At 46.0% G+C, this 23,586-nt stretch overlaps 1 protein-coding gene across 1 annotated transcript in view; it reads left to right on the top strand.

Annotated features, from left to right (window-relative positions):
* Window positions 1–23,282, top strand: part of LOC115082157 (integrin alpha-11-like) — a gene marked incomplete at its 3' end in the record, with an annotated part of 150,722 nt that extends 127,440 nt beyond the window's left edge. Inside the window, exons 22-28 of the mRNA XM_029586415.1 lie at window positions 11,641–11,717; window positions 12,454–12,543; window positions 15,574–15,664; window positions 15,895–16,008; window positions 21,167–21,253; window positions 22,529–22,639; window positions 23,187–23,282. Coding sequence (XP_029442275.1) covers window positions 11,641–11,717; window positions 12,454–12,543; window positions 15,574–15,664; window positions 15,895–16,008; window positions 21,167–21,253; window positions 22,529–22,639; window positions 23,187–23,282 — 666 coding nt within the window. The remainder of the gene's footprint in view (window positions 1–11,640; window positions 11,718–12,453; window positions 12,544–15,573; window positions 15,665–15,894; window positions 16,009–21,166; window positions 21,254–22,528; window positions 22,640–23,186) is intronic.
* Window positions 23,283–23,586: the final 304 nt, after the last annotated feature.

Here is a 23,586-nt window from a genome sequence, read left to right as displayed (position 1 = left end):
CTGCCACTTTCAGCCTCCTTTCTCAGAGCCAGGGTCAGACATGAGCTTCCAGCCTGGCTTCAAATGATTTTTTTTGTAAACTGGACCTCAGCCCAGCCTGCAGCAGTGGTCAAAGAGCTTTTCTTTCTTTTAAAATGTAAGCTGTGTGATCCTGGCACTAGAGAGCAGAGGTGGGATTTGTGAGCCCTGGCAGCCTGGGGTGCTATAGCCAAAACCTGGGGTGGAGGAGAAACAGAACAGAACTAGGAGGGAGCAGACTTACTGGAGCCTCTCTCTCCAAGATGATGCAGGCCATCTGGCCCCAGGGCTTTGTTCCTCACAAACAGTGTCGTCCTTCCCCACTCCCATATGTACCCCTGGCGACCAGCAAGAGTCCTTCTCCCAGGTGGTCTTTAGTGGACACCAGACACAAGTATTTATATAGGATTTCCACTTGCTCCTCGCCTCTCTCCATACATTGCTTATGATCTCCTCTCAACCAACAGGGTGGAGAAGCAGCCCAGGGATTAGAGGAGCAGGCTGAGAAGCAGAGAAGGCAGCGCTCACATCCTGCCGCTGCCTTCTGGGAAAACACTGACCAGTCCCCACCCCCAGCGCTGGCCATTCTTCTTTCACAGCTGCTCCTGAAGACTGTCTCCTTACCGCTTCTTCTTCCGATTGTGCCTTTGCCTTCTTCCTCGCCTCTTTCAGTTTTACCAGATATTCTCCGCTGTGTTCCTATTTTTGAGATGCTTTGTACTTTTTCAGTGCGGATTTTCAAAGCAAGTAACGTGTAAATGTAACATTTCCTAGCAATTTTCAAAAGCCCGTTTACATGCTTAAAGTGCAGTTACATGTGTAAACCACAAATGCTTTTGAAAATGACCCTCTCACTGCTCCAGCCAGAGGGTGGTCGCCCTGCTTCCTTCTCCCTTCTGACAGCACTGACCATCCTTTTCCTCTGACTTGTATTGACTTTCCTGACATAGATTTCTTGCTCTTACTATAGCTCCTTTTAGTTTGTTCCAATGGTTTTCCATTTTACCCATCTCCACCCACCCTGCCAAAGCCTCCATAAGAAAAGAATGGAGAATAAATCTGTAGCTCCATGCTGTGACCACTCCTTGAGTGTGTGTGCAGTTCTGGGAGCCCCATCTTTAAGAAGAAGATACAGCAGGATTAGAAAAGGTGCAGAGAAGTGCGATCAAAGTGATAAAGTGGAGGAGAGTGAGGAGGAGGTTTCTGGGGACCTTGACGCTGCGGCTGGCGTCTCCTGGCCTGTACTGCATAACACTGGGATGTAAAGGGGCACACACACTTCTGAGCATTGTTATTGGGGCAACCTTGTCTCTTCACAGTCCTTGGGTTCTCCTCAGTAACGGGAAAGAAGAAGAAAGGTAACTTGAAAGTGCTTCCACCCTCATCTCAGTCTACCTTTCAACCAACCCAGATAACTTTGGAGGCCTTTAATTTTACCAGTCGAGATTTGGGACAAACTGAACTCGGAGCCCATTCACTATGAGACCTCGGCGTCCCTTAGATCCAGATCAACTGCAGGCGACCTGGAGAGGAAACTGAAATTTCCATCAGTACCTCTGTTTCTCTTCTGGATGGAGGAGGGGGGGGGGGTCTCAGTTGGGTCCAGGAGTTACAATATCTCCTCCTGTGATGAAGGGTGGACCTGCTACAGTAACTTTCGAATCATTGTGGACAGTTGAGTCTAATCTGGAGTCTTCTCTTTCTGCAAGATTGACTCCATTCTTGCTCATTGGGGTGTGGTGGTTATTACCCCTAACCAATAAGCCTTCATACTGTTGATGCAACTCCATCATTGCTTGCTGCTTCAACGGCAGGGGGAAAGAGGAAAAGACGAATTGGATTCAGACAACAACCAAAAAGGACATAGAACTGTACAGTCTGGGAAAACAAATAAGCATGGGGGTAACTTGCTTGATGCGGCGGTTACTACCCGTAACCTATAAGCCTGATACTACACTTTTGAAGCAACTCCAACATTGCTCTCTGCTTCAACCGCAGGGGTGAAAAGAAATTGGACTGAAACAGAAACCAACAAGAGCCCTGACCTTGACGGTCTGAGTAACTGATAAGAATGGGAAACTGATAACTATGGGAGCTTGCTGGGAAGACTGGATGGGCCATTAGGTCCTTTTGTGCTGTCACTTCTATGTATGTTTCTATGTGTGAATTTGACTGTGCAAGTCACTACTCACTGTCAGAAAATTTCAGAGCAAAGAAAGCAATTAGCTAAGTGACTGAAATGAGCATTAATCTACATGACACCACTGTTCTCTTGATAAAAGATAACCAGTTACTACACAGGGTAACCATTCCAAACGATTGAACTTTCCACGATAATCCTTAGTTCCTCCCTTGGAGATGATTCGAAATGTATTCCTGAGATTTCTAAGGTGCATTGCGTAGCAGGTGTTAGAAACAAAATCTCTCAGCTAGTGGAAGACGTTGTAGACAAACCTAAAGATGATTTTCTTGATTTAACAGCAATGATAGAAGGATATGTGTCAAGACTGAGGGAAAAGGTAAAACCATACAACCGATCATGGCATGAAAGAGGTTTGAGTCGCCATAGTATAAGCAATATTGCGCAACATTGTTAAGCGCATTGAGAAACACAAAAGAACTCTCTCTTCCATCGGCCCCCTGATGCAGATAACGAAACATGGCCAGTGTCGGGGCATTTTTTCTGGATTTCAAAATGGACTCCAATTAAGGATCTCTAAGCGAAGTTTGTTTTTACTTGCATAAAACATATATAAAAATGGTTTTCTCTGAAGAGCTGTACCATAGCCTGTGGTTAAACATAAGGCAAAGGAGGCGTCCCCTTGCCAGTCGTGCATCTCAGCTGCCTAACTACTTTTCTTGACAAATCTAACTTGATAGTTCATGACAGAGCCACTTTGCTGGTGATATTTGCTTGCGAGTATGACGAGCGGTAGACTGTACAATTGGTTTTTCCTAACATTTTCCTGGGAAACATGATTACTTTATTCACAGATGTGGTAAAAGAGACAGAAGCATGCAGGAGATTGTTTTTGATTAAAAACCCCGGGTTTTGGCTCTGGGAGCAGCTTTTCTTATTAAACTACAAAGGAATAGTTATTTGTTTTAGGATCCCATGCAATTAGAACATTTTGTGCATTCTCTAGTTGTTGTCACGCCTGTTAAATGAATCTGAACAGGACCTGTATTAGTTAATTACCGGAATTCTCTTTAATTATATTTATTTGTGGTATCTCTCCCCTTGATGTGGATGGATATGAACTGAAAATGTGTATTTCTTCTAATATTTTTTTCTTTTCTTGTTTTTCATTAAGATTGTATAAAATTCAATAAAATAATAAAATGATAAAGGGGCTGGAAGAGCTCCCTATGAGGAAATCTAAAGAGGTGAGGGCTGCTCATCCTGGAGAAGAGACGGCTGGGGGGGGATATGATAGAGGTCTGTATAATCAGGAATGGAGTGGAACGGGTAAACTTGGAACAGTTATTTACCTTTTCAAATAATAGGAGCAGGAGACATGCCATGAAACTAATAGCAAATTGAAAACAAATTTAACAAAGCATTTTCTCAGTCAATGATCAAACTGTAGAATTTGTTGCTAGAGAATGTGGTCAAGGCTAGTACAGGTGAGCTTAAAAATAATTTGGACATCTTTCTTGAGGCTCATTAACTATTACCTCCCAGGACAATTTGAGAAAGCTAAAGTAACAGGGAATGGATTTCTCCATTAGGATCTGCTAATTCCTTGCACATGACCTGGAACAGGATACTGGGCTCGATAGACCAATGCTCTCACCCAGCACCGCACTTCTTATGTTCTTATGTACAGGATGAGGGGCTCGATGGGTCCTGGGTGTGACCCGGCACTTCTTATGTTCTTATGTACAGGATGAGGGGCTCGATGGCTCCTGGGTGTGACCCGGCACGGCACTTCTTATGTTCTTATGTACAGGATGAGGGGCTCGATGGGTCCTGGGTGTGACCCGGCACTTCTTATGTTCTTATGTACAGGATGAGGGGCTCGATGGGTCCTGGGTGTGACCCGGCACTTCTTATGTTCTTATGTACGGGACGAGGGGCTCGATGGGTCCTGGGTGTGACCCGGCACTTCTTATGTTCTTATGTACAGGATGAGGGGCTCGATGGGTCCTGGGTGTGACCCGGCACAGCACTTCTTATGTTCTTATGTACAGGATGAGGGGCTCGATGGGTCCTGGGTGTGACCTGGCACTTCTTATGTTCTTATGTACAGGATGAGGGGCTCGATGGGTCCTGGGTGTGACCCGGCACTTCTTATGTTCTTATGTACAGGATGAGGGGCTCGATGGGTCCTGGGTGTGACCCGGCACTTCTTATGTTCTTATGTACAGGATGAGGGGCTCGATGGGTCCTGGGTGTGACCCGGCACTTCTTATGTTCTTATGTACGGGATGAGGGGCTCGATGGGTCCTGGGTGTGACCCGGCACTTCTTATGTTCTTATGTACGGGATGAGGGGCTCGATGGGTCCTGGGTGTGACCCGGCACTTCTTATGTTCTTATGTACGGGACGAGGGGCTCGATGGGTCCTGGGTGTGACCCGGCACTTCTTATGTTCTTATGTACAGGATGAGGGGCTCGATGGGTCCTGGGTGTGACCCGGCACAGCACTTCTTATGTTCTTATGTACAGGATGAGGGGCTCGATGGATCCTGGGTGTGACCCGGCAGGGCACTTCTTATGTTCTTATGTACAGGATGAGGGGCTCGATGGGTCCTGGGTGTGACCCGGCACTTCTTATGTTCTTATGTACAGGATGAGGGGCTCGATGGGTCCTGGGTGTGACCCGGCACTTCTTATGTTCTTTTGTACAGGATGAGGGGCTCGATGGGTCCTGGGTGTGACCTGGCACTTCTTATGTTCTTATGTACAGGATGAGGGGCTCGATGGGTCCTGGGTCTGACCCGGCACGGCACTTATGTTCTTATGTAGAGGATGAAGAGGCTCGATGGGTCCTGGGTGTGACCCAGCACCGCACTTCTTATGTTCTTATGTACAGGATGAAGAGGCTCGATGGGTCCTGGGTGTGACCCAGCACCGCACTTCTTATGTTCTTATGTACAGGATGAGAGGATTGATGGGTCCTGGGTGTGACCCAGCACCGCACTTCTTATGTTCTTATGTACAGGATGAGGGGCTCGATGGGTCCTGGGTGTGACCCAGCACCGCACTTCTTATGTTCTTATGTACAGGATGAGGGGATCAATGGGTCCTGGGTGTGACCCGGCACGGCACTTCTTATGTTCTTATGTACAGGATGAGGGGATCAATGGGTCCTGGGTGTGACCCGGCACTTCTTATGTTCTTATGTAGAGGATGAAGAGGCTCGATGGGTCCTGGGTGTGACCCGGCACGGCACTTCTTATGTTCTTATGTAGAGGATGAAGGGGCTCGATGGGTCCTGGGTGTGACCCGGCACTTCTTATGTTCTTATGTACAGGATGAGGGGCTCGATGGGTCCTGGGTGTGACCTGGCACAAAAGATGAGTTTCAGTGACCAAAAGGTTGTGTAGCTGAAGAAGGGACCCCTGTGGCCTTAAGCTCTTTCTTGTTGTAAAGGTGTTGGTCAGAGCTGAGGAGAGGAAGAACCAGTAGAAGAGCAGTGGTCATTATTCCTCTGTACAGGTCACTGGTGAGGCCTCACCTGGAGTGCTCTGTTCTCACAAAGGATATAGAGAGGCTACAGATGGTCCGGACAAGGGCAACCAAAATGGTGCAGGGTTTGTATGGGACTCCTCCTTACTTGGGCAATAGGTCCTCTAACTGAAGTAGAACAAATTGCCTCAGCTTTTCTGCCTGTGCTACTGGTCTTCGTTCCTACTTTCCTGGTCTTCTTCATCTTTGTCCTATGGTCTGTCTTCAGTTCTTCGTCAGGTCTTCTGTACCTTGCCCGCCCACCTGTGCTGCTCCTCGCCTTCCCTCACATAGATCTCTGGGTCTGACTTTCGCCTATTGATACTTGACTACTCTTGAACGCCGCCTGCCACTGACCACTGCCTGACCCCTGACCACGTGTAAATGCCTCTTGTCTTGACTACCACCTGCCTCTGACTATGCCGGACCCTGACCTATGGCCGAACCATCTCCATAGATATCCAGCTCTTCAGCAGTGGCCCCTGCATAAGTCCTGTGTCCCCAGCACCCAGTTGGGCCTCTGCAGCAGTCACTTCCACCAGCTCCTCCCTAAATGTTGCCCCAACTCCACCTCTGTCCAAGGATCCTCACCCACACTTTTTTTTGTTCTGTTCGAGATGTATGTTCATTCTCTCCATGTTTTTCCTCTCTGGGTTGTCTCATTTCCCCCTCCTCCCTGTTCTTTCTCACTTCTAGGACTCTTCCCACCACCACCAGAGCTGCCCTGCCCTCCAGTCCTTCCTGTAGATCTGCATGGCCATAGCCCCAAGTCACAATGGAGGATGCTTTCTGCAGGTTGGCCAGTAGGATCTGGCTGCCTCAGGGCTGGAAGGTGTCAGCTCCGAGATTGTGAAGAGGACCTGCAGAATTTAACCTTCCTCTTGACTTGGGGAAATATGAGTAAAACAGGGACCAATCTTATCCTTCGCAGTTCTTTAAGAAAATAGTTAGCATTAATGAAGTTGCTACTGAGGGCTTAATTCACTCAGCCAGAAGAAAAGTCTCAGTGAGCATTGCCTGTCTCTGGCTAAGAGAGGGTTAAAGAGCCTGGGCAGAAAGGAAGAGCCGGAGGGAACATTTAATAGATCCCGTGCTGAGCCCTGAGAAAACCTTCCCCACCACAGCAAAACCCAAGCTGAAATAAGGAAAGGAATCAGAATTCAATTTTTCCCATTTCTGAAAAAGGAGACTTTGTGAATGTCTGTCTGAAACTGAATCTCAGAAGTCCTTCCGTCTGTCCGCAAGAGAAGGCCTTTCCTGTCTGAGGTCCTGCCCACCTACAGGGTTATCAGGAGAGGTTTCCTGGAAAGGCTCTGGCTTGCAGGGTATGGGCCAGTCACAGTCATGGCTAATGGCTGCACCTCAGCTACCACAAAACTCTGCAGGGCTAAGAGTGCGCAGACCCTGGCGATAAAATACACAGTGAGGAAGAGGAACTTACCTTTATTAATTTAATTCTTTCCATCAGTGCACATTGGGCCTCAGCAGAGCCTTGCAGGGCAACCAGAAGCAGAGCCCTAAAAGAAAGCATGGCCTGGAGAGAAGAAGTGGGCATAGTGGTGCGTTTTACCATTACAATCTCTGCAGGGAGCACTAGAGACTGGGATAGTGCTGATGTCTTTCTCTGTCATCAGTCTATTCAGAGGCTGTTTTTAAAAACCCAAACAGGAGAAAATTGGCTTTGGCTTTTCAGCTGTTTTTGACAAGCATCTGGTCTGAATAGAGACCTCCCCGCCCCGGCTCTCTCTCAGTAGTTCCTCCGGGAGCTCTTACTTTAATGAGCTAGGCAATGGAAAGAAACGTTTTGCTTCCTGGAAGAAATCCCCCTCCCCAGATGGTGGCTTCGGCCTGGAATCCTTGCCATCCAGCTGTGCTCGAGCGGCGGCTCTGGTGACCTGAGGGAGTGCTTGTGCGTGGCATCAGGTAGCCAAGGTCCAGCCAAGACGAAGAGCAGAGCCTTGGCCCAGGAGCTGGATCTCCTATCACAGTCAGAGTCCCAGACATCTGAGCTTTACAATCTCATTTTACCACTGAGAATGTGCTGACCCCTTGGTGCAACCGGCCCCTTTTCTGATGAGAGCACTTCATGCCCTACATACCCCTTACAATCCCAAAAGGTGTCTGTTTCATGTGAACCTTGTGGTCTCTCACATGCACTGCCATGCACAACCCAGTGACCCAAGGGAGGGTGTTGATCAGTAGGGGCTGTTGGCGTGGAAGGCTAGGGGGCACTGCCGCTTCATCAGATTGTGGATCTTCACTGGTCTGGAAGGGGGGTGGGGCAGCTCCTGTGATGGATGCAGGTCCCATGGCAGCAGGGAATGCTGCTCTTAGATCAGTTCATATGATATGGAGCGACACTCTTGGGATGAGCTGGCAGTCCTCAGCTCATATAATACTGTGGACTGCTAGTCTTCCACTGGCCTAATAGGAGATGTTGCTTGCTCTTGGTGTTCTGGTTTGGGACATTGCTTCATGGCCAGGCTGATAGTCCTTATGTTTTAGTAGGGGGTACTGTCCAGTCTTCTGCTGCAACATCCCCCAAATCCATCCCTTCCTTTTGGAGCACACTAGCAGGCCCCTTATCCAGGCTTTCATCCCCTCTCAGTCCAACTGCTCCCAGTAAACCACCTCTGTCCTGCTCAGCTGGGCGATTTATCTTCCGCCAGCGTCATTACAACCATGTTACCCTTCTCAAGGCTCGACATTGCCTTCCTGTTGGCGTCCACGTTTATTTCAAACTTCTCCCTTGAAAGTGCATTCACTCTACATTCAGGCCACCTCTCCTCTCAAACCTTTCTCTGTCTCCCCCTTTCTGCTGCTTCCATCTGTGCCTGTCCTCTCCGTTGATAAGTCCATGCTCCGTGCTGTCTCCTGCCACTTCCTGAGTTGTTGCCTCAGACCCGCCTTTCTGGGATGCTCTTAAATCCAAAACCCCTGAATCTCCTGATAGAGCCTCTCACATTCAAACACGATTTTACTATTCAACTTCAGCGATTACAAAAAAGATTTGTCTGTGTGTCTCAACTAGATTGTAAGCTCCATGGTTCAGGGACTGTCTCTTCTATGTATCTGTACAGTGCTATGCAATGCTATGGCAAGAAGTGGCAGTATTTATTTATTTTTTATTTATTTAAAAACTTTTCTATACTGTCGTTTAGTGATGCACCATCACAACAGTTTACATTTAGGCACAAATAGGTTTGGTTTGCTTTTTAAGTTATCCATGGGGTGCCAATATTTTACGGTTACATAGGTCAAATATACTCTAAATGAGAAGTGTGTTGGAGCTACTGTTGATATGATTCTGTGGTAATCATATGTGATAACTGTTTTAGTTTACAATTTAGCTATGATTAAAACAATAAAGTAACATTCTGCTTTTTGTATGTGACTTTCAGCTGTAGGTATTTGTTGTTATTTAACGACCTCACTTTGAAATGCTTTTTTGAAGAGCCAAGTTTTTAAGCTCTTTTTGAAGAGTTTTAGTTCTTTCATAAGTCTGAGCTCAAGTGGTAATGTGTTCCATAATAATGGTCCTGCCAAGGATAGTGCTCTCTCTCTAACTTGGGTCAATTTTGCTGTTTTGACTGATGGAACGGTTAGTAGTGCTTTATTCGCTGATCTGAGATTTCTTTGAGGGACATGTAATCGTAGGGCAGTGTTTAGCCAGTCGGCCTTTTCGTCGTTTATTAGTTTATGAACTGTGCAAAGTGTTTTGAATTGGACTCTTTGTTCTATTGGGAGCAAGTGCAAATCAGCAAGTGTTTGGGTGATGTGATCTCTTCTTCCTTTTCCAGTTAGTATTCTTGCAGCTAAGTTCTGTAGTATTTGTAGTGGCCTGATTGTGGTGTATGGTAAACCTAGGAAAAGTGTGTTACAGTAGTCTGTGCTAGCAAATATTAGTGCTTGTAGTACTGTGCGAAAGTGATCTTGAGTTAATAAGGGTTTTAGACTTCTAAGGATCATTAGTTTGGCATAGCCTTCTCTCACTTTTATTGATATGTGTTGCTTAAGGCTGAGTTCGGTATCTATAATTACTCCTAGGTTTCTAGCCTTATTAGTTAGCTCGATTGCCTTGTTATTTTTAATTTTGATGGGATTTTCGATTCTTACAATGTTTTTTCGTTCAAGGTGTATAAATTCGGTTTTTTCTATGTTTATTACTAGTTCCATTTGGTTTAAAAGCTGTTTTATTATGTCTATGTACATCATTGCGAAATTCAGTGTTTTCTCAATTGATTCCTCTACTGGTAGAATCAGTTGAATGTCATCGGCATATATGAAGTGTATGATACCTAGCCCTGCCAGAAGGTGACACAGGGGGAGCATGTAGATGTTAAACAGGGTTGCTGAGAGTGCTGATCCCTGTGGGACTCCTGTTTTTAGGTCGATTTTGTCTGATGTTGTGTTTTTTATCTGTACCTGATAGGATCTATTCGTCAGGATCTGAACTAATCAAGTGTTGTTTTTTGTAATCCTATTTCTTCCAGTCTTTTTAATAGTATGTTGTGGTTTACGGTGTCGAATGCTGCGGACAGGTCTAGTAATATCAAGATGTAGTGTTTTCCGCTATCAAATCCGCGTAATACATTATCTGTAAGAGAGATTAGTAATGTTTCGGTGCTATAGTGTTTTCTGAACCCATGTTGTGACGGGTAGAGTATGTTATTGTCGTCTAGATGATCTGCTAGTTGCTTTTGTACTGCTTTTTCTATTAATTTTGCAAGCATAGGCAAGTTTGAGACAGGTCTATAGTTACTTAAAATGTTTGGGTCATTGTTTTTCTTTTTCAGAATTGGTTTAATTATTGCATTTTTCAGAGAGTCTGGCATTACTCCTTCGCTGAGTGATAGATTAATTATTTTGGATAGTGTGTAGGAGGTAATATCAGCTAGTTTTTATATATTTGTGGTGGGAATGGCGTCAATTATATGTGGTGCAGGGTTCAAGTTTTTTATCATGGATTATACTTCGGCTTGTGATATTTCGTCAAATGCGGAGAATTATGTCACGTCTCTTTTATGCATTTTGATTTCCTGTTTGGTTAGTATTGGAAGCTTGGCTCTAAGGTTTGAGATTTTGTCTGAGAAGTAGTGTGCTATATTGTTGCATTTGCTTTCATGTGGGGTTTGGGGCAACTCTGCAGTGTCATTGGTCAAATTTTTAACTATGTTGAATAGTGTTCTTGGGTTGGAGAAGCTGGTACAGTTGTGAGGGTGCACGGAGGAGGCAATGTGACTCCTGAATGACTCCTCACTGTTTTTATGCATTGATACACAAGAGCTATTCTGTCTTTACCATGCTGGTCTCCAGGCGGATTACATTCTGATTTATGGTTAAATTGCTGACAAGCAGGCCAATACAGTACAGTGCGCTGTGGCGGAGCGAAATGTTAACCCGCGTTTGGACGCGCATTTTCAACGCGCAAGCTTTACCCCTTTTTCAGTAAGGGGTAATAGCGCATCGAAAATGCGCATCCAACACCCCCGAACCTAATAATGAACCCAAAAATTAAAAATAATTAAAAATTAAAAAAAAAAAATTTTTAAACCGGTGTGTGGCTTGTGGGTTGAAAACCGGACGCTCAATTTTGCTGGCGTCCGGTTTCCGAACCTGTGGCTATCAGCGGGTTTCAGAACAGATGCCAGCAAAATTAAGCTTTGGCTGTCAAACTCGCTGACAGCCGCTGCTTCTGTCAAAAAAGGCGCTAGGGACGCACTAGTGTCCCTAGCGCCTCTTTTTACTGCAGGCCCTTATTTGAATACTGAATTGCGCGCACAGGAGAGTGGCCTGTGCGTGCGCTGGGAGAGCAGGTGCTCGCCTCACATTGCCCACTCTCCCGCAACTTTTACTTTATCGGCCTGTCAGTTTGCAATAAAGTTAGGGAGACACAGGCAGGAGGTACATAAGATCCATGAAGGCCTCACTCTCTCTTAATCTTTGCAGGTGACTTTTCGTCTGGATTTTGAATTCAGCAGATCCCATTTCCTCCCGCGCATGAAAATCTCTCTGTCTGCTAACAGGTTAGACGCTGGACTACTCTGGGGGCTTTGTAACCTGTGGGTGACATTTTCGGCTCCACCTGTCTCCAGGAGGGCCTTGCTCTAATACACTCTTTCATCCTGTCTGGGCCCATGGCTTTGCAGGTTCACATTGCAGGTTCACATTATTAATTGGGATTATTTTACTGCCCTTGGTGAATGAATTAGCGCTTTTAGCTGTGGAGGCAGGAGCTCCGGGTGCAACACCAAGGGAGGGAAATAACTGAACCCAGCTCCCTCCATAGGGAGACAGCCGGCGGCCCATCTTTCATACTCTTCCCGACTTCTGAATGAAGAATGTGCATGTTTTGTTATACACGCACCCCACGGAGAGAGGGAACAGATCAGCCTAGAGAGGAGAGGACAAAAAAGAAATGAAAATGTAAAAAAAAAAAAAGATAATAATATAAGGATAAAGAAAATAAACAAACACGTGACAGAAATTAACCCAATATACAAAAAGATTTGAACAATTCATAATAATGCATAGGGGGCTATTAATAGTTCAGTAATGTCATTTTACATGTTCCCAAAACTGCGATAGAATTTCTGAAATGCCCATGGGAGCAGAAACTTGAAATCTTGCCCTGATGGTAGGGTCCCCTGCAGGCAGAGGCAGCCAAGGCTGGATGAGTCCAGCTGGGAGAAGGGCTTAGGGATGCAGAGGTCAGGGGTAGGAAAGCAGGACAAACCTTTGCTTTGTGTTTTGTATTCTCAGTGACAGTGAGGAGCTGGAGGCCACCAGACACGATAACTCCATTCTCTTGGACTTCCTGCTGAAGTTTGAATCGGATCTTCTCTTCCACAGGTACCGTCCCGAGTTCCTGCAGGGGGCTGGCTCTGTGGCTCTGAATGCCCGTGCACACCTAGAGAGATGAGATTCCAGGGCCCTGTACACTTACGAGGTCATTTCCAATCAAATATGCACATAAATTACATCACCTCTGAAAATTACCCTCCAAAGCAGATTTACTCCTGCGGGTAAACTACGCACAGTGGGCCTACACGTGTACTCTTACTCTGGTCCCTGGGAACGCCTCCGCTCACTGCGGGTAAACCTATGCACAACCTATGCCCTTTACGTGTACTTTTACTCTGGTCCCTGGGAATTCAGCCACTCACTTATGCACATACAGGTACTACACGTGTACTTTTACCCCAGTCCCTGGGAACGCCTCCGCTCACTGAGGATAAACGTAGGCACATACAGGCACTACACGTGTACTTTTACCCCAGTCCCTGGGAACGCCTCCGCTCACTGAGGATAAACGTAGGCACATACAGGCACTACACGGGTACTGTTAACTCATATGCAGGGCACAATGTAACAAACTGTTTTACCTGAGTTAATGCTTTTGAAATTTGTCCTCTGAGGGAGTAACTTTCAGAGCCATTTATGTGTGTAAATGGCCATTATGGAATGGAGCTAGGCTCAGCACATGTAAAGTCCACGTGTAACCCATTTTCCTGTAGACCTTACATAGGTTCTGTGGTAGTGGAGCTGCCATGTATGCGCATACTTTATGATTTTAAAAAATCTTCATTCAGGTTGCGCCCACTTGGAGCAGATGTGGCTTTGTGTGAGGTAATTTGTTCACAAACTTGGCCAATTATCCGAGGACTTTCAAATCAAACATCTCCGTGTGAGAAGATAATTGTATAACTCCTTGTGTAGCGGTGAAGTGCATTGCACATGCAGACTTTACTGAGGATTTTTATAGCAAGCATCAGCATGTGAGATGGCTGTGTGTATCTGAATGAAAGCCTGACTGGGATGGATGGGTGGATGTAAATGGGAGACTGCCAGGGATGTGTGTGTTTGTGCATGCGTGTGCATGCATGCATGGGAGCCTTCCTGGGATGGGTGGGAAGGGTTTGAATGGGAGTCTGGGATAGGTGGGTTGGTATGTGTGTGTGTGTGTGTGTTTGTGCGTGTGTGTGCATGCATGGTAGCCTTCTTGGGATGGGTGAGATGGGTGTTTGGGATAGGTGGGTTGGTGTGTGTGTGTGTGTGTGTGTGAGAATGGGAACCTGCCTGGGATGTGTGTGTGTGTGTTTGTGTGTGCACGTGCATGCATGGGAGCCTTCCTGGGATGGATGGGGTGTGTGAGAGAATGGGAATGTGCCAGAGATGGGTGTGTGTGTGAATGAAAGCCTGCCTGGGATGGATGGGTGGATATGAATGGAAGCTTGCCTGGGATTTGGGTGGGTGAGGGAGTGTGAATGGGAGCCTGCTTGGGGGTGTGGGTGTGAATGGGATCTGGCCTGGATTGCATGTGTGTGAGAGAGAGAATGGGGCTGCAAGTGGATCCCAACCTGCCACCAGCAAAATGAAGAGGAGGGCCTGGGGCTGCTGGCAGAGCCCAATCAAAGAAGAGCTGGAGACATCTGAGTACGTGTGAGAGAAAGAAGCACACGTGTGTGAGAGCTGGAGACATCTGAGTACGTGTGAGAGAAAGAAGCACACGTGTGTGAGAGCTGGAGACATCTGAGTACGTGTGAGAGAAAGAAGCACACGTGTGTGAGAGCTGGAGACATCTGAGTTCGTGTGAGAGAAAGAAGCGCACGTGTGTGAGAGCTGGAGACATCTGAGTTCGTGTGAGAGAGAGAAGCGCACGTGTGTGTGACTTGTGGGTGCATATACAGTATATAAGAAAGAAAGGAGAGAGTTTTTGTAGCCCACTCCCACTGTTCCACGACAATCTCAGGACGACTAGAAATCAAATGAAATTTTAAAATCCTTTTTAGTTTTGTTTTTCGGGTGTTGTTTGATGTGTCTGCTGTTTTGAAATATTTTATTGGTGTTTAGGACATTTAAAAAAATGTATGAGTGTTTAATTATTTACTTTTTTATTTTTCATCTGTTTTAAAAATATTATTATTAGTATGTTTTTACTATAATGATGATGTATTTGTTATATTTCTTGATTTTATTGTTTGATGTTTGAGGAATGGTGATGGTTCTGTGTTTTCATTGTTGCACTGCATAGATTGTGAGGCTTCTTGCCGTTTCCAGTTCAGTTTTTGTCTGCGCGTTTGTATTTCTACTTTATGGTCGCACTATTCTGTAGTTTATGTTCTGCATGTGTGACTGAGGTGAGGTATTCTCCTAATAGGAAGTGTATTAGTGTTTTAGGGCTTTCGGAGGGTCAAGCCCACACCCAGCACACAACAGGCCTAATACCTTATGGGTTCCAAGTGGGTTTTTCTGCAGGGATTTCTGGTTGGCATCACAGCCGTGCATGTAAATATAATGTAAGGGATATTTTTACCTCAGAATGCTGTATTTTGGTATTTTTTGTGTGAAACGTTGTTATAAATGCATAACTCACTGTGTGTGTGGAGTGGGCCAGGGTGAGTTGAGACCCTTGCACTGGTCATGGATTCCAGGGCGAGGGTCAGTTTTTAGAGTTTGTTTCGCTGGAGGGAGCTGAGCTTTTTTTTTTTTTTTTTTGTGGGCCTGGGACAGAGACTGAATGATCCGGGACGGGGGTGGGGGGCAGCACCGGCCCTGCACATGCACACACAGACTTCACCGAGGATTTTCAAAGCAAACCTATGAGCATCCCCTTCCTTAACGGCCAGAAATGCGCAGCACAAAGTTGCATCTGCTGTAAGCAGGGCGGAGCTGTGTGAGGGAACTTGCATGCCCACCTCTATTTATTTATCTATCTGATTTATATTTTGCTTTTTGGCAATTCAGAGCAGATTACATTCAGGTACTGGAGGCAGCCAGTCCTATCCCAGCCCGGGAATCCTGCTTGGTTTCAGAGCACCGCCTACTCGCATCGCTGATGCCTGCACCTAAGTCTCCTTGTTCCCTCTGCTCTCACTGCAGGGTCTCGAGCCTGGAGAGGTACGAAGTAAAGGCTGGAAGCTCCCTGGACAGATATGACAGCATCGGACCACCTTTCAACTGCACCTTTCAGGTAGCACAGGCGGCTGCTCCCTTAGATCGAGGACCCAGAGTATGGGATTCATGTATCACAAGGCAGCAAAAGGATTCCCCCATTCTCATGTGATCCCTGTGAGAGGCAGGGGCAAGTGGAAATCTAACCGTTTATATTCAGAGAGAGCTGGGGGTGGCTGAATACTCGTCACATAACTTGGCTGAGGGCCGGCTCACTGAGTGTGCACCTGTTTATTTTATGTCCCACAGCTACAGAACTTGGGATTCTTTCCCATCAACGACCTCACCATTAAAATCCTGATTCCTGTGGCCACAAGAGGTGGGAATCGTGTTTTGTGGATATCGGATTTCCTGGTTGATCAGGTACTGATTGTAACTTTGGGGTGCAGTATAAATCTGTGCTCTGCTCCTCCTCCTCCTCCCGATTCTCTCTCATGGCTCTGCCTAGCATTAATGTTTGCGATGTATTCATGAACTTTTATGGGATGCACCTCCCTTTCAGGCCGATGCAACAAGCTGAGCATTAAAAAACCGTGCGCCGGTTTCCATTTTTAACGCTCAGGTTAAAATTTGTTTTTACCTCCCAACGCAGAAAGCTAAGGTTATGCAAATGCATGCGGAGTTTAAAAAAAAATAAAGTGCAAAAACTTTAAAATTTTAACTCAGGAAGGGAAGGGGGAGCCATCCGTGACAGCCGTGGCCCCCAGTTAGCTGGATAAATGCTGATTTATCTGCTGCCAGAGGCTGGATACGTCTGAATTTATCCACCTATCTAGCGCGGGTCACTGAATCGTAGCCAGATAAGTCTGTTCTCCAGCTTAACTAATGGTGACCTGCGCTAGATATCTGCAGAAGTCCTGTACTTATCCACGGACATTTAAAAACTTTTTTTTTTAAACTTTTATTCTCCTTTTTTAGGGGTTTTAAGTGCCAGTGCAGTAGCACTGGAAACTTATCTGCAGCTCTGACCCAGGAGAAGTTTCCAGCGCGCTGGCCAGATGCAGGGTCTCTCTGTACCGCCGTTCTTACTCTGGGTGCGCTGTGGGATTTGATGGCGCAGTCTTTCCTCTTACCTCAAGAATTGGGGTTCCATTGCTCATGTTTAGCAAAGAATAAATCTCGAACACTCAGAGAAAATTTGAGTTTTAGAAGCTGCTCTTTCTGAAATGGAGTCTGTGAATGCCACCACGATTCAAGAGCCCTCCTCGAGCGGACAATCTCTGCCTCCTCTTGATGCGGCTGAGTGTGTCCTGGACTGTACGATCCAGTGCTGCTGCTCTGGGGACTGGAGTTGGTGGCGGCTGAGGCTGAGCTCAGTGGCTCCAGTGCTGCCATGACCAGGCTGGTGGGCTGAGCTTGCTGGCTCTCTGGTGCATCCAGCTGGTCATGTGGCATGTTGGAGGCAGGTGGCAATTGGACATCTTCCTCCCATGGCAGGGATGTCCCCTCCATAAAGCTGGCGCCGAGGGGTAGGGGTGACCCAAGGGGTTGCAGTTGCTTCTGCTTCTGCTCCTCCTCTTCCTCACTTGGCTGGGTCTGAGCATCCAGTTGAAAGGCTGTGCTGAGATCTGGGACTGCGCTGCTGCTCCCTGGGGCTTCATGGCTTGGACCAGGGGTTTCCTGGGCAAGAGCTGTGAAAACAAAGGGTATTAAAAATTACAAAAAAGAAATGATGGCTGAGATGAAAGAAAGAAGATTATGAATGAATTGGGTCGGCGAGTGGAAGAGACTGCTAATAAAACTGAGACCCAGAGACTCTACATCACCTGCAGTGCCAAGATAAACCTTTCCAAACAGAATGTGAAACGATGTCAGATATATTCCGGGGAGTGCCGGCGGCGACTGTGAAACAGTGGTCATTAACATTTGATCCTGACCGCCAGGAATTGCTCATCGTGCTCTCAGCCAGAGGAGGTCTAGCAAACCAAGGGATATAACTCCATTACTATTCCATGAAAGAGAGAATCCACAATATTGCGAGGAAACGAGTGGTCTGAAAGTGGGAGGGCCAGGATATAGTGAACATTACTGCCATTTCCCAAATTACACTTTGCAAGAGGCAGGACTTTAAAGATGTCAGGAAATCTACGCTACTGCTAGCTTTAGCCTTTTGGTTCATGGTTCACCATCCAAGGATTATCGTCCAGGGTCAAAACGGTAGATGAGGCAGTATCAGCTTTAAAGGAGGCTAGGTTTGCTAACATCGATAGGAGCCAGCGACCTGCCACAGCCCTGAGGCAGGAGGAGGATTGCCTGTATTGGCAGTGTGTTGAGAAAGGGGGCAGGCGCCTTCAGAGGAACGAAAGAGAGTCTGCTTCATCCGAGAGACGGTTTGATGTGCCATTGCTACCTGGGACGTTCACCACTGGGACCATTGTCCAGCTTTTGACAGCTGATTTTATTTGTTCAGCAAGAAAGACCGGTTTCTGTTCATTGTGCTATGCCTTGCTAATAACCATTTGCTTAACTTCAAGCGTAACACCGAGACACTATTGCACATAAGTTAGAACTAGTGCAACAAACTTTCTTTGAGGGAGATAATAAGCCAGGGAAATTAGTGGCCAACAAACTTTAGAGACTCTCTGGCTATTAAACTATGCAGTATGATCAGCTTTAACCTTTATATTTCATATAAAAGAAAGCACATTATAATCAGCCTGATGGCGGATGATATGCTTTGGTTTATAGGTAACTCAGGGAAAGTATTGTAGAAATGATAATAATAAATCGATCCATGACTAAGTTTGCAATGGATGGGGCAGCAGAAGACCCCATCGCAATGCCGTGAACTTGTAGATAAAATTTGCCAATTTAGCAATCTCAGACACAAATCTATAGGGGATGCGTCCCCCTTCCATGTTGTCTTTTAAACACCTTTCAATAGTGAGAAGAGCTGTTGCTTGAGACACATTAGTATATAGAGATACTACGTCCATAGTTACTAGTACAGTAGATGATGTTAATATTTCTCCTTCCAATTTGTTCAAAACATGCGTGGTATCTTGTACAAAAGAGCGCATCTGCTTGACATAAGGTTGTAGACATGTATCCAAAAATATAGCCAGAGGTTCAAGAATCGACCCATTACTGGCAATAATAGGGCGAAGGGGTGGATTGTTAAGAGTCTTATGGACTTTAGGTACCCGGTATAACACTAGGTTGCGTGGATGATTCACCTGCAAAAAACTGCATTCTTTCCGCGTTGGAAATGGTGTGTCTTTTTCTTGCAAAGGTTCTTCAATTATATGCTGTAAGTCTGGAGTGGGATCATCTGCTAACTCTCTGTAATATCTTGTGTCTGATACTTGTGTTGTAAGCGATTGAATATATTGATCTCGATCTTGTATAACTACACTGCTGCCTTTATTGGCAGGCTTAATAATAATGTGTTGGTTTTGAGACAATATTTGTAATGCCTGTCTTGATTCAGTGGATAAATTAATGTAAGGATTAGTTGACATTTTTTCAAAATCTGCTATGTCCTTAAGGATCAGATCGCGAAAAGTACTGATGTTAGCATCCATGGGTCCAGGTGGAATCCATTTTGATTTAGGACGTACTATTGATAACTGATCTGTAGGGACCTCATTAACATCGCAGTATAATTTTATTTGAAGATTGCGAATAAATTTCGCTATGGAAATCCTACTTTGAAATGGATCATGGCGTTTATATGGAACAAATGACAGTCCCAAATTAAGAACATGTTCTTGAGATTTTGAAATCACATATTTAGAGATGTTTACGACTGCGGATCGTGACGAGTCCGTGATCTCGTCTGAGGTCCTTCCCATTGGGAATAAGCCTGTGTTACTGGGTCGTTGCAATACGGTTTCCGATGTGATTGAGACTTCCACCTGCTTCGTCTTCCGGCCCTAAAAAAGGCTGATTGTACACACCTCTTTTTGGATTTCTGTTGGATTCGCCCTCGTCTGAATCATTTGATCTGCTACCATCCGAATCTTCGAATGTTACATGTCGTCCAGGTTTTGTGTCTTCTGTGTTTAACCAACGGTATACATTATTCATAGCATAATCTGCTTCATCCCTTTTTAATTTTTTAATTTTCATTTGCTTGATTGATGTTTTAAATTCTTCCAATGCTCTTATATTGGCATAGTGATGAATTGCCCTGGAAATCAGTAAAGCAGCATCAAGCTCTTTGGAAATGTTAAGGTGATGAGAATTATATGGAAAAAAGATTATTTTTTCAACGGGGATACTTTGGTTTATGGGAGACATTTTGTAAAGTGGATTATTTCATGCCTAGTATGTAAATGAAAATGTGGGGATTTAGTTGCTCTATGTAAAAAGATTATGAATATGTGCTTTGTGTGTGGTGTGAATGTTAAGAATGGTGTACGTGAGTAAAAGGGGTTTTCATATGAAGGCACCCCACTGTGTTAGATGCTTTGACCACATCATCTGGCAGCAGACTCCAAAGCTTGATTGTGCGCAGAGTGACAAAATACTTCCTACGATTTGTTTTAAATCTGCCGGTTGCTGGATTCATGGAGGGTCCCCCAGTCCTAGGGTTGCTTGAAAGGGTAAATAACCTGTTCCACCCCACTCATGATTTTATAAATCTCAATCCTATTCCCTCTCAGTCGTCTCCTTTCCCAGATCTGCTTGGCCTTTCTCCATCCCCTTTATGATTTTTGTTGCCCTTCCAGTACCTTTTCCATGTCGAGTAAGTGGTGTTGTGGTCTAGAGAGGATCTGCTTTCCACCAGGAGCATAGAATGGCCTGCACTATCTGCAGAATAAACCGGGGCTTTATCATTCTTTCTAGCACAGGAAGAAGAAGTGGGAGGCTGTTCTGTGAGAGACAAACTTCTCCGCATACTTGCATTATGTACGTCTCCTCTGTACTTTCCCAGGTGTTCTCGTAGAAGCGATGACCCCATGGGGACCTCGGTATAAAGCATTCACATGTGACAGGGACAGGATTACCCCAGGTGGGGTCTCCGGACTGAAGGCGATGAAAGCCTCTCTTCTCACAGGGGATACGGGAGGCTGTGCCCTGGGATTTGCTCAAGATAGCTGAGGACAGAGCTAAAGGCCAGACAGGAGCAGGAGTACCCTAGTACTGTTACTTCCCGCTTCAGCAGTAGTAACAAAAGCAAACCGGTGGTAGACAAAGACTTGTGGGCTTTGTACCAGTTCTCAGGTGCCCTTCACTCCAAATCTTCCCATGGGTACCTCACGTTTCCTCGTCCGGGAATAGCTCCTCGTGGTGCGGCAAATTCTGCACATCATGCAGGAACGTGGAAGCTTTAGCCTCATTCATCCTTTTACCCGCATAAATTGCTTGCTAGCTTCTTCTCCCTGTGACTTAGCGTTTGCATCTTGAAAGTTATTTTTGTAATTGATGTATTAAGGCATCTCCCTGGTTGTTTTTTTATTTGTGGTAAGCAATAGGAAACATTCTGAGATCACACATCACAGAAAAGGGGGTAGCCATCAATGACTTTTCAGCTTCCAGAGGTCACTTACTGCTTTCTTTTTTCTTCTCTTGAAAGGAAAACATCACCTGTAATATTTGGGGTAACAAGACAGACTACAGGCATTCTCCGTCAGAAGAGGACCTCACCCGCCACCAGCAGCTGGTAATGTCACTCCTGCAAAATTATAAAACAGGGATAGGCGACAAAAAAAAAATGTAGCTATTCCCTGTGAAGGTTCTTGTGACCCTGAGTCCTGGGTCCTCCTGGGCTTGCCATTGTGTGAGGCAAGTGGCCTTTTCCTCTGCCTCTTTCTTCTGCATAGTGCCTCTAGTGGCTGGGAGTGGTATTGCAGAGGCCTGCTCTGTGAGAGGGTCATTTTATAACAGCTCGCGTAGGGCTGAAGTGTGCTCGTTCCTCGTGCGCTACTCACACACACACATTCTCACCTGTTAGAGAGCGGATTGCAAGGTGGGCACTGCATTTCCGCATGGACTTTTGAAAAGCAAAACTCCGCCCCCTGGAATGCCTCTGTGCAGGTCAAGTAATCGTATGTGCATAATCCTTTCGCTGCATACTTTTCTGTGCACAAACCCCAGACTCTTTTCAGAAATGTATAAAACTGGGTTTTGCATGTGTAACTGCTTTAGAAAATCAGGTGCTGAGCAAATAATTACCAAAGAGCACAGACGTTTCCTGGGGAATTCAGCACACAAAGGTTTCCCTGCCTTTCAGGCCAATACGGAACGGTGCTCTCGGCCACGCGCTTTTGATGCGCTATTATTACCTCTTATACAGTAAGGAGTAATAGCGCGTGGAAAACACGCAGCCAAACCCCCCCCCCCCGAAACTAATAGCACCCATCATATGCAAATGCATGTTGATGGCCCTATTAGGTATTCACCCTCAATAGAGAAAGCAAAATGTGCAGCCAAGCCGCACATTTTACTTTCAGAAATTAACTCCTGTCATAGCGATATGAAGTCGGAGGCCCCAAAAATAAAAAAATAAAAATCTGCCCGCGGCCCGGAAAATGGACGCTCAATTTTGCCGGCGTCCATGTTCCGAACCCATGGCTGACAGCCGCCAATAAGGAGGCACTAGGGATGCGCTAGTGTCCAAAGCACCTCCTTATTAGAGCGGGCCCTAGTTTAAATACTTAATCGCGCGCCCAGGAGAGGCGCCTGGGCGCGCGTTGGGAGTGCGGCTCTCCCGCGGAGTTTCCTGTATTGGCCTCTTGTGCGATGTCCTTTACTTGCAGACTTCTTAAAATCAAAACACAGGTGAATAAGTCCCAGCTCCGCTACCACGTAAAAGTCATGGAAAACCAGGTTCTTTATGCCCGTTTTGCTCACCGAGCCCCAGAAATCCATTTTTATGCCCGGCACAGCTAGAAAATTCAGCCTTTTATGTGACACTCATGTGGATCTCTGCTTTCAGAATCACAGTAACTCTGACGTGGTGTCGATTGATTGCAATGTGCACGTGGCCTCCGGTGAAGAAATTAACTTCCACATGCACGGAAACCTGTGGATGAAATCCCTGAACGCTGTAAGTGCCTGCTGAGACCCGGAAGGTAGTAACACAATAAACAATAGCAGTTAAGGACCATGCGTTCTGCTTCATTGCCCCAGCCTGCACTGCTCTGGCTGAGAGAGCACCCCACCTGTCAGCTGAACAAGCTTGACCATCTGCAGGGTATCGCTCTTTGTATCCAAGTCAGTCCTCTCCCGTGGGCTAGCTCTCTCCCAAGCATGCGTGGACTCTCTCACCTCTGCTGGTGGCCATGCCCGGCAGCCACCATCTCTCATGACAGAGCAATCCTCCAGCCTGCTCTGTATCACTCCCTGTGCTCAACTTTGTTTTTTACAGACAATGTCACTGCCTTGTATTTTATTGATGGCTGTTTCTGTCATATCCCTTCATTCCTTCTTTTCTCCAGTCTGAGTGACTCAAGCCTCTCACTTTCACAAGCTTTCTCTCCATGCCCTGCCTCCTTTTCCCAGCCACTGCTAGCGCTCCCAGGGGCAGAGGAATGCTGCTCTTATCTCTTTCAGCTCTTGTGGGACTCATCTCATTGCTGCTTTCCTGTTTCCAGCTCAAGTTCAGATCTCTGAAACTCATCATCAGTGCGGCCCTGCAACGTCGCTTTCACAGCCCCTTTATCTTCAGAGAAGAGCAGCTAAGCCGTCAGGTAAAGAGAGCCAGCAGCAGAGAAGCAGCACAGTAACACCCACGTTTGTAAGACCCAGGACACCTGCGCAGCCCCAGAACATCGCAATTGTTGTCTGTGTGTGTGTGTGTTCATATATAGGAGGCTCTGTCCCTGTGTATCTGTGTATCAGGTTGTGTGTGTGTGTGTGTGTATAAAGGTTTATCTCTCTCTCTCTCTCTCTCTCTGTGTCTGTGTGTGTTCATATATAGGAGGCTCTGTCCCTGTGTATCTATGTGTATCAGGTTGTGTGTGTGTGTGTGTGTGTGTGTTCATATATAGGAGG

Source organism: Rhinatrema bivittatum, unplaced genomic scaffold, assembly GCF_901001135.1.
Source record: "Rhinatrema bivittatum unplaced genomic scaffold, aRhiBiv1.1, whole genome shotgun sequence".
Classification (NCBI taxonomy): Eukaryota; Metazoa; Chordata; class Amphibia; order Gymnophiona; family Rhinatrematidae; genus Rhinatrema; species Rhinatrema bivittatum.
The sequence above is the reverse complement of the archived record's forward strand: the minus strand, read 5'-3'. Positions and strand labels throughout refer to the sequence as shown.